The sequence below is a fragment of the Carlito syrichta genome, unplaced genomic scaffold, assembly GCF_000164805.1.
Source record: "Carlito syrichta isolate Samal-C Ts95f unplaced genomic scaffold, Tarsius_syrichta-2.0.1 Scaffold130369, whole genome shotgun sequence".
Lineage (NCBI taxonomy): Eukaryota > Metazoa > Chordata > Mammalia > Primates > Tarsiidae > Carlito > Carlito syrichta.
The window spans coordinates 86023-97390 of NW_007074465.1; the positions used below are offsets into that span (position 1 = coordinate 86023).

Below are 11368 nucleotides of genomic sequence, written 5' to 3' on the forward strand. Positions count from 1 at the left end.
TTTTTTGTGAGTTGGAGTCTCACTCTGTCACCCAGACTGGAGTGCAGTGGCCGCTCCCGGCCACCGCAGCCTCGACCTGCTGGGCTCCGGTGATCCTTCCGCCTCAGCCTTCCAAGTAGCCAGAACTATAGGCACGCGCTACCAACGCCCAGCTGATTTTTTGATTTATTGTAGAGATGAGGTCTCGCCTGCCCAGGCGGGTCTCGAACCTGCGGGCTCAGGCAATCCACTCACCTCAGCCTCCCAAAGGCGCAGGATTACAGGCTGAGCCACCAAGCCCGGCTGTCTGCTAACTTTCTAATAATTATTTGTAGAGACAGGGTCCCATTATGTTGCCCAGGCTGGTCTCAAACTCCTGGGCTCAAGCAGTCCTCCAACTTTGCTTCCCAAAGTGCTGGGATTTCAGGCATGAGCCACTGCTCCTGGCCTTGGATGTTATTTTTTTCACTTAATGATAATCTCTGAGTTACTTGATATAGTTTAACTTAACCTTGTTTGGGTTTTTTGTTGTTGTTGTTTTTTGAGTCGGAGTCTCTCTCTGTCACCCAGTTGGAGTGCAGTGGCATGCTCACAGCCATTGCAGCCTTGACTTGCTGGGCTTAGGCTATCCTTCCGCCTTAGCCTTCCAAGTAGCTAGAATCTTGTTCTTTTGAGTAAATACATAGTGTTCTGTAGAACACCCTGGGGGGAGTCCTGATACTACAATGAACGGTGTGTGTGTGTGTTTATACATGTGTGCACTCATCTACTAGCCCTACTTCTTTAGGACAAGCTTCCTGAAAGCAGGGAAATACAAGCTTCTTGTTTGCCTCACACTTCCTTGTCTCTTCCTAGGGCTGAGCGTGTTTCCTTGCGTTTACTGACCATTTGTGAAATTTTTTCTTAGATTAGAAAATATGGTTTATTTAGAAAGTAAATTAGAAAGAAAGAGGAGGTTGACCTCCCCAAGGTAAGGTAGGGAACCAAAGCCGGGAAATATGGCCTGGCCATGCTCAAAGAGACCAGGGTCACACCATAGATCAGCAAGGCAATGGCCCCATTTGTGAATATCTTGTAGTTCTTTTTCTGTTGGGTTTTATCTTTTCCTTGTTGTTATATGGGAGCACTTTGTACAGTAAAGAAATTATTTTGGAAATTCTAGCTAACGAAGTAAAACAAGAAAATCAAGGAAATGAGCAGAATCCTTATGTTGCCGGGTGAGGAATTTCATATAAATGTCACTCATTCCAAAATTACCATGGGAAACTAATGCTTTGGGGTATATTTCTGGACAGAAGATTTCCAAGTAGACGACTAAGTGAGAATAGCAAGAACATTTATAAAAAGAACAGTAGCCAGGCACAGTGGCTCAAGCCTGTAATCCCAGCACTTTGGGAGGCTGAGGCGAGAGGATTGCCTGAGCCCAGGGGATCGAGACCAGCCTGACCTTGTGACCCCGTCTCTACAATAAATCAGAAACATTAGCCAGGCAATGGTAGCACGTGCCTGTAGTTCCAGCTACTTGAAAGGCTGAGAAGGATTGCCTGAGCCCAGCAGGTTGAGGCTGCAGTGGCTGTGAGCATGCCATTGCACTCCAACCTGGGCAACAGAGTGAAACTCCAACTCAAAAAAAATAAAAAACAGTAGTTATGGGTATTTGCCTTACTCAATAGTAAAACTTGACATGAAGATACAACATTATAGAACTGACATGACAGTAAATGACATGAGGTCCAAACTGAGTCTAAGTATATATGTGAGCATAACAGATGTCTGATGTGACCTTTCATTTCAGAGGGAAGGGGATGGTTTATTTAGATAAATGACTCTGGCATCACTGACTTTTCTTCTGCAGTAAAACAGCTAGATCCTACCTCATGCCATGTAACTAAAATAAATTCCAGTTAGAGCAAAGGCTTGAATATAAAAGTGAATAAACGTCAAAGGAATATTTATCACAAATGTGTGCAGTTACGTGTGTTGGAGGTTCTGTTGCATGCGCGTACCTCCATTGTCATTGTACTTCGGCAACATTCTCAAATTTCAGATACCACTTTAAAATGGTACTGCACTATCAGACGACAACCATGCTTCCACCATTTTGTTTGTCCTACCTGTTGCATGGTGACGCTGGCATTCATTTGATTAATGCCATCTCTTGAGCGGACGTCATACTACACATTGCTCCCGTAATTCAATTCAGCTTCGAAAAGTAATACATAGATCTCTTAAAATATGTATGCGGGGTTTTTTGTTTTTGTTTTTGGCACCCTGGTATAAAGAACCAAAGTTGAATAACACTCACCAAGATTAAATTGCTGTAGACTGATTCTCTACTTTCAAAGATGCTGTTTACTTCTGGATTTGTGAGCCTTCGTATGTTCCGAAGGCCGGATCCTTCCCATATTTTGGGGGGTCTTGAGCACCCTAAGGTTGTCCATTCCCACCTTTTTCTTTATATCTGTATGTTCCTTTAAAAGTTTAACATTTTTAGCTCAGCGGTGAGTACATGCTACAGAATGGCCACTGGAAGATCCATGAGAAATGTCCTTTTGTTTTCAGAGAGTTCTGGAAGAGAATCAAGAACATTATCACACAGTTCAAAAATTCCTTATCCTGGGAAACATTGATGGTAAGATACAGTTTTATTTTATGAGGTCCTTTTTTTAAACAGGAGTCTTACTCTTGCCCAGGCTGGAGTGCAGGGGCACGATCGTGATGATCACAGTGCATGGCAGTCTCTCAACCTCCTGGGCTCTGGCCACCTCAGCCTCTCCTGTAGCTGGGACTATGAAGTGTGCTCCACCTTGTCTGGCAACTTTTTTTAATTTTGAGTTGGGGTCTCACTCTGTAACCCAGACTGAAGTGCAGTGGCACACTCATGGCCACCTCAGCCTCGACATGCTGGGCCTAGGTGATCCTTCCACCTCTCTGCTTTCCAAGTGGATGGAACCACAGGTGCATGCCTCCACACCTAGCTAATTTTTTGACTTACTGTAGAGATGAGGTCTCGTCAAGTTGCCCAGTCTGATCTCAAACCCATGGGCTCAGGCAGTCCCCATGCCTCTGCCTCCCAAAGTGCTGGGATTATAGGTGTGAACCATTGCACCTGGCATCCGGCTGATTTTGATTTGATTTTTTTGTAGAGATGTGGACGTGGTTTTGCTATGTTGCCCAGGCTGGTCTCAATTTCCTGGGCTCAAGCAATTTGACCACCTTGGCCTCCCAAAGTGCTGGGATTACAGATGTGAGCCACCACACCCAGCTTTTTCATTTCCTTATAGTGGATTTTATAAAAGTTCTCAAAACAAAGCATGTGTGTGTTGGTTATTTGAAAGCAGCACTTTCCTTGTTCTGTATAATCCCATCTGAGTGTAAGCAGTCTCTGAGGGCATGAGTATCATGTGAGCCTGTGAAGGAGACAGGCCTGGAAAGCCTGTGGGAGGAGATGGCATCCGTATCTCTCCCAAGTATGTTCTGGTGCTCATCTGTCTTGCGGACTACAGGTCTGATGGAGGAGTTCAGCACGTGGCTTTGCAGAGGCAGGGGCAGCCTCCCCGGACACCTGCTGCGCTTCATGGCCCACCTTGTCCTGTTCTTCCGCACCCTGGGACTGCAGACCAAGGTCAGTGTCCTGCACCGTGGGCCCTCCTCTGTAAACAACCGTATGCATCTCTCATCAAGACTGCAGTCTCTCGTGTCATTTTCTAGACACAGTGATAAGGATACAGGAGTCCTCATGTTGTCGTGTGTGGTCGGTCAGGCGATGGGATCTCACTGTGAGCTTTAGGGCTCTAGGCGGTTGCATATCCAGTTGTTAATAAGTTTGTAACTTCATCCTCATCGGCACCCAATTCAAATCAATCACCTAAGTCTCACTGCAGACTAGGTTTTTTGTGTATTGATAGATTGATTGGGTTGGAGTCATAGTCTGTCGCCCAGGCTGGAGTGAATGGCATGCTCGCAGCCACCACAGCCTCCACCTGCTGGGCTCAGGCGGTCCTTCCGCCTCAACCTTCCAAGTAGCTGGAACTTAAGGCGTGTGCCACCACGCCGAGCTAATTTTTTAATTATTGTGGAGCTGAGGTCTTGAAATGTTGTCCAGGCTGATCACTAACCTACAGGCTCAGGCAGTCCTCTCGCCTCTGCATCCCAAAGTGCTGGGATTACAGGCGTGAGCCATCACGCCCAGGCGTTTTGTTTTTGTTTTTTAAACAGATATGCCCTTGCTATGTTGCTCAGACTGGTCTCAAACTTCTGGACTCAAACAATACTCCTGCCTCAGCCTCCCTAAGTACTGGGTTATAGGCACACTGGATTATAGGCATGAGCCTCTGTCCCCAGCCAAGGATCCGACTAAGTTTTGTGTGAGATTCTAAACCCTTGGATTTTTTTTTTCTTTTTTTGGTTTCTTTCTTTTTGCACAGAAATGTGTCTTACTGGCTGAGTGCGGTAGTTCACGCCTATAAATCCCAGCACTTTAGGAGGCTGAGGTGAGAGGATTGCCTGAGCGCACAGGTTCAGGACCAGCCTGGGCAACTTGGCAAGACCTCATCTCCATAATAAATCAAGAAAAATTAGCTGGGCATGATGGTGCATTCCTGTTGTTCTAACTACTTGGAAAGCTGTGGCAGAAAGATCGCCTGAGCCCAGCAGGTCAAGACTGTGGTAGCCGTGAGTGTGCCCACTGCACTCCAGCCTGGGCGACAGACTGAGACTCTGACTCAAAAAAAAAGAAATGGGCCTTACTATGTTGCCAAGGCTGGTCTTGAATGCCTGGGCTCAAGCATTCCTCACACCTCAGCCTCCCAAAGTGCTGGGATTACAGGCATGAGCCATGATGCCTGACCTGTCTTTTTTTTCTAAATGTTTGAGAACATTTTGGTCAGATACATGTGGAAGGTGAGGGGTGCAGCAGTTGAGAACTTGGGCTTCGGGGTAAGGGTCTCGAGTTTATACCCTTGCTTGGCAGGTTCTCACTATGTACTTCTGGGTAAATAAAACTTCTTTGGATCTCAGTTTCTTCTTCTGGAGTATGTGAACAATAACAGAAATGACCTGGCCGGGCTCGGTGGCTCAGCCTGTAATCCCGCGCTTTGGGAGGCCGAGGTGAGTGGATTTCCTGAACCCGCGGGTTCGAGACCCACCTGAGCAACTTGGCGAGACCTCATCTCTACAATAAATCAAAAATTAGCCAGGCGTGGTAGCATGTGCCTGTAGTTCCAGCTACTTGGAAGGCTGAGGCGGAAGGATCGCCAGAGCCTAGCAGGTCGAGGCTGCGGTGGCCAGGAGCGTGCCAGTCTGGGCGACAGAGTGAAACTCCAACTCAAAAAAAAAAAAAGAAAGAAGCCGGGCTCTGTGGCTAAGCCTGTAATCCCGCACCTTTGGGAGGCTGAGGTGAATGGATTGCCTGAGCCCTAGGGTTCGAGACCCGCCTGGGCAGCGAGACCTCATCTCTACAATAAATCAAAAAATCAGCTGGGCGTGGTAGTGCGCGCCTGTAATTCCAGCTACTCGGAAGGCTGAGGCGGAAGGATCGCCGGAGCCCAGCAGGTCGAGGCTGCGGTGGCCGGGAGCGGCCACTGCACTCCAGTCTGGGCGACAGAGTGAGACTCCAACTGAAAAAAAAGAAAGAAATGACCTGCAGAGAGTGACGGCAAGGTTAAACAGGTAGCAGCAGGTTTTCTTTGCTTAGCACCCAGTCTGATTTATAGGTTTTGCTGAGTGGTAAATATTAAAATTGTTATTTAACAGCAGAATTTGTATTAAAAATTTGGTTATTCATATGAGCAATTGTGTTTATAATTATGTCTTTTTTTCCTACGAAGGAAGAAGTTTCTGTTCAAGTTTTAAAGACGTACATACAGGTAAACTTCAAGAATCTACAACTTGATTCTTTTTGACTGTTCTAACAAAAACGAAAGTCAGAATTACTCAGCCTTAATTTTCAGTGGCAGAAAAGCCATCAGAGCCCATGACTCCTTCATTATAAGCACACTGGGACCTTGAGCAGTGCAGGGCGAAGGACAACAGCCCCTGTGTGGTTGCCAATTCATGTGTCACTTTTGACACCCCAGAAACATAACTGCTGATAGACTGCTGTGGATTGGAAGCCTCACCAAGAACACAAACAGCTAATTAACACGCATGTTGTTTGTCACATGTGTGAAACAGTCATCCCTCAGTGCACTCGGGGCTGTTCCAGGAACCATGTGACACAAAAGCCGGGTACCCTCGAGTCCCAGAGTCGGCCCTGCAGACTCTGTGTGTGTGAAATCGGCCTTCCATTCACACGTTTCACATGGTTCAAATGTGCGTTCCAGGGTCCCCTGCAGTATATTCTCACAAGTAAGTCAGCTAGACCAAAGAAAATGTTACTGAGAAAATCCTGAGGCAGAGAACACACATTACAGCACCATCCTGTGCATGTGAATGCTGGGAGTGTATGTGGTCTGTTGGCAACATGACCATCTGTCCACAGCTGCAGACCTCAGTCCACAGGTCAGCGGTCCAGCTTTTCCTTATAATGGGGGACTTTTCTCTGCTTGACAAGGGCACTGCCCGCATTGCTAGTGGTATTTTCTGTGGGTCCTAGGGTGTTCTTTGGGGTTTACGGTATTGTAGTAAACATGATGAGATATACAAGACCCGCGAAAGACTCCATGCATGCAGCCGCAGTGGAGAGATGCCTGCTCATGGGATGACATGCACCACAGGCGTCCTAATGGACACTCACAGTGCCTGATCCCTCTGTGAGTGGGAAGCTGAAATCATGGCCAGTGCATTGTGTCCCTCAGTGAGTGTGTACGTTACAAGTCGACACCACAACTCATGTGTGGTACACATCCTCGGGGTGGCGCCACTTGGGGTCTGTGTGTGCGCGTGTGTAAGTTTTGATACATTTTAATATTTTATTAGGTTCATGTATAGTTTATGGGAGTAATGATAAAATAGGCTTGTGTCTTCATATATTTTATGCATTCATGACGTACTTTCTCTCAATTTTTTCAGTATTTCTAGGCTACACAGTTGATGTGTAAATTTTTTCATATTGTTGTAGATTTCCCCACATTTTCCCAGTGTATTTATTTTTCTAAAAATTCTATGTCCCACACAATTTGAACCTGGGCTCTGCAAGGGTCAACTGTACATTTTTTTGGAATGTAAAATTATTCTGAAGAGCAACACAAACCCATGTCTGAATGAATCCTGAATACATCTAAAATTTTGAAGTGCACATCCACTTTTTACTGCTGATATCCTTTGCTTTCTTTCTGTTCTAGCTTCTAATAAATGAGAAACATACAGACCTCATCGCGTTTTATACCTGCCATCTGCCTCAAGACCTCGCCGTTGCCCAGTATGCACAGTTTCTGGAAAGCGTCACGGAGTTTGAGCAGCGCCACCACTGCCTGGAGCTGGCACGAGAGGCAGGTGAGCCCGGCCGAGATGGCGTCAGTGGCCTCATAAGCAGCTTTTCAGCAACATTACAGACTGCAGTGACACCTGTCCTCACAGTGTTTAGTCTTCTCTAGAGAAGGAAAAAAAGAGGAGTACAGTTTTCAGTGAAGTTGCCTTAGGAATAAAATAAGTTTGACGGTAACCTATGTGTAGAGCATCTAACTTTGGCACCGTTCAGTGTCTGTCCTGTATTATATGCTGTGTGTGTGTGTGTGTGTGTGTATTTTAATGTATTTATTTATTTTGGGTTTTTTTTTTTTTTTGAGTTGGAGTCTCACTCCATCGTCCAGGCTAGAGTGCAGTGGCATGCTCACGGCCACCGCAGCCTCAACCTGCTGGGCTCAAACAGTCCTTCTGCCTCAGCCTTCCAAGTAGCTGGAACTGCAGGCATGTGCCACCATGCCCAGCTAATTTTTTGATTTATTGTAGAGATGAGGTCTCACCCAGTTGCCCAGGCTGGTCTCAAACCCACCAACCCAGGCAGTCCTATCACCTTTTGATTTATTGTAGAGATGAGGTCTCACCAGGTTGCCCAGGCTGGTCTCAAACCCACTGACCCAGGCAGTCCTGTCACCTCAGCCTCCCAAAGTGCTAGAATTATAGGCGTTGAGCCACTATGTCTGGCTGGCATGCTATATTTTTAAATAATGACTGTTCCGAATTCTCCAAATCATTGTGATTATTTAGAGAATATGGGTGTCGATAATTAATCTTTGCTTTTTTTCTCTTCAAAAAACTCTTCAGATTTGGATGTTGCAACAATAACAAAAACTGTAGTTGAGAATATTCGAAAGCAAGATAATGGTGACTTCAGCCATCATGACCTGGTTTCAGCCCTGGATACCGGCACCACTGAGGTGACTTGGGACAGGGGCAGAGGTGTTATTTTTTTACTTATTTTTTAGAGACAAATACAGGGTCTGGCTCTGTGGTCCAGGTTGGAATGCAGTGGTTCGATCACAGCTCACTGTAACCTTGACCTCCTGGCTTCAAGCAATCCTCCTGCCTCAGCCTCCCAAAGTGCTAGGATGACAGGTGTGAGCCACTGCACCCAGCTGGGTTATTTTAGATACGTGATGAATTGCTCAATCTTATGTAGCTTGCTCACTTCCTGCTATCCAAAAGGAATAGAAAGCTGTGTCTAAGAGAACAATTTTAGAACAGCACTTAGAGGAATCACATGGTTAAGCTGGGGATGTATATAACATAGAATTCCAGGGCCATATAGTCCAGCACATTGTTTCTGTTAGAGAGCTGTTAAATCAGTAAATAACCTAAGTTAGATCTTTCCATCATTTTGTGTAATATGAGGGAAAATGATGATTGCTGCAAATGCATACATACATTTTTTTCACCCCCACCTTCTCTACCTTCACTTCCTGATGTAAGTTAAGTCTAGTAATTTGCAGACCATCTTAGGAAAAAACAAAACTAGCACTTCTTTTGTCTGTCTCCTCCTGGAATGCATAGGAGGACCGTTTAAAGATCGACGTGATTGACTGGCTGGTGTTTGACCCTGCACAGAGGGCAGAAGCCCTGAAACAAGGCAATGCAATCATGAGAAGGTTCCTGGGTAGGCTTTGTTTCTGTACTTTTTTATTAAGTTTTCTTTTAGATCCAAGTTTTTTTGTTTGTTTGGTTGGTTGGTTTTGTTTTGTTTCGTTTTGTTTTTTTATGAGTAGGAGTGAGACCACTCTGTCGCCCAGGCTGGAGTGCAGTGGCATACTCACGGCCATCCCAAAGTCGACCTGCTGGGTTCCCGCGATTCTTCCACCTCCGCCTTCCAAGGAGCTGGAACTACAGGCGTGTGCTACCATGCCCGGCTAATTTTTGATGTGTTGTAGAGACAAGGTCTCACCAAGTTGCCTAGGCTGGTCTCGAACCTGCGGGCTCAAGCAGTCCACTTGCCTCGCCCTCCCAAAGTGCTGGTATTACAGGCTGAGCCACCGAGCCTGGCCCATGTATTCTTGAATTTGGTTTATTGGGTTTTTGCCTTTTCCACTCGGGGGTAGAAAACCAGCCACTCTTATGTATCAAACCTGGTATTAAGAAAGAAAACGTGTTTGCCTGTGAGTTGTTATTGTCCTGATCAAGTTTGCCTTCAGCCTCAGTCGCTCTCTGTAAGATGCAGAAGCATGTAAAGTACCTGCGTCTAGTGGCTTCTGCTGTGTTACCGTCACACTGAGGTCGGGAGAGAGCCAGTCCCCCAGGCAGAAAGACCACCAAGATTTTTAACAGACGTGGCTTCAGACCTGGAACGCAACACCCGCTGAGCATGGCATGAAGCCACTCCACAAGCACCGACAGGTGTTGACAAGTGTGCATCCTTCTTCACAGCATCCAAGAAGCACGAAGCTGCAAAGGAGGTGTTCGTGAAAATCCCTCAGGATTCCATCGCTGAGATCTACAGTCAGTGGGAGGAGCAAGGGCTAGAGAGCCCACTTCCTGCCGAGGACGACAACGCCATCCGCGAGCACCTGTGCATCCGAGCCTACCTGGTGAGGTGTCGGGCGCTTTTCTGAGGAGTCGGAGTTTTTGGCAAAAGTGGCATCGACTCGCCCCTCCCTTGAGCCTGCAGTGCTGACTGCTCCTGGGTGGAATCGTGACGCGTGTCCACGGGCATGGCCTCATCACAGGAGAGGGGTGTGGGCGGCTGGGACCTGAGTTTTCTCTAGACTCTGTGAATGCTGGTCTCAGAATCCATTCAGTCAATAACCAGGTGGCGACAGGGGTCAGGCAGTGTGGCCCGCCATGGGTAGCATCCTGTCCTTGCCCTCCTGAACCTCCTCACCAGTCAGGAAGGCAGGAGGTGTGCGTGCATCACAGGGTGACCCATGTCGATTCCATTCCTGGTCCGGTGCTCCCCCTGGAGTTGGTGCCGGGATGCCTCAATACATGCGCCATCCCGGTCTGCTTGGCAAAACGGTCCCTCACAGTAGGGCTTTTTGTATGCAAAAATAAGTATTCAACAGTTTAATTTCTTGATGCTGCAAAATTATTTCTGAGAACCAAATCTTTGAAAGTTGTGTGAAATGACAAAAGTGAAAACTTCCTTTTATGTGTTTTTTTCTTACATTGCAGGAAGCCCACGAGACCTTTAATGAGTGGTTCAAGCATATGAATTCAGCTCCGCAGAAACCGACCGTGGTTCCTCAGGCGACTTTCACTGAGAAGGTCGCTCACGAGCACAAGGAGAGGAAGTATGAGGTGAGCCGCCATGGACTGGGCGGGCGACTGCGCGGGAGGCTGCTCTGCGCGTTTGGATGGCACTGTCTCCACGCTGCTGCCTGGGACACATCGGCCGTCCTCCTGTTAACGCTGAACTTGGAGAAGTTTGGTCTGTGTGTAGGATATCACCCCAGCATGAAAACTGCCTCCAGGGGACATTAGCATGCGTTTATAATGTCAACCCTGTGGTGTTTGGTTTAGCTGCAGTCTTTTGATGTTGCTTTTAGGCTTGGCAGACCGAAACATCAGCTCTTTAGAGTGATGTCTGCAGATGTGTTTCTGTCTGTGCTTTGTAAACGTTATTTATTGGCTTTTGTCCCTTAGGTGTCTGCCTTGTTTTTGTTTTACAGATGGATTATGGTATTTGGAAAGGGCATTTGGATGCCCTCACCGCCGACGTCAAGGAAAAAATGTATAACGTCCTGTTGTTTGTCGATGGAGGGTGGATGGTAGATGTTAGAGAGGTAAGCTGTGTGCCTCGTTTGTGGCCAAAAACAAACCAGCAGGCTGGGTATAGGGCTCACACCTGCAGGTCCAGCACTTTGAAAGGTGGAAGGACCACCTGAGCCAGGGGTCCCGGCTATGGTGAGTCATGACCATGCCACTGCACTCCAGCCTGGGTGACAGAAACTCCAAACAAAACCCACCTTGTGTTTTCTTTTTTTTTTTTTTAGTTGGAGTCTCACTTTGTCGCCCAGAT

General features: G+C 46.9%; 1 protein-coding gene across 3 annotated transcripts in view; it reads left to right on the forward strand.

Annotated features, from left to right (window-relative positions):
- Positions 1-11368, forward strand: part of NUP107 (nucleoporin 107) — a 47561-nt gene that overhangs the window by 30759 nt on the left and 5434 nt on the right. For 2 of the 3 annotated variants that reach the window (XM_008048945.1, XM_008048944.2), the window contains 9 exons: positions 2542-2611; positions 3486-3604; positions 5808-5846; positions 7263-7413; positions 8185-8297; positions 8911-9013; positions 9778-9938; positions 10522-10647; positions 11019-11132. In XM_008048945.1, coding sequence (XP_008047136.1) covers positions 2542-2611; positions 3486-3604; positions 5808-5846; positions 7263-7413; positions 8185-8297; positions 8911-9013; positions 9778-9938; positions 10522-10647; positions 11019-11132 — 996 coding nt within the window. The remainder of the gene's footprint in view (positions 1-2541; positions 2612-3485; positions 3605-5807; positions 5847-7262; positions 7414-8184; positions 8298-8910; positions 9014-9777; positions 9939-10521; positions 10648-11018; positions 11133-11368) is intronic. The other variant, XM_008048946.2, reaches the window with a different exon arrangement.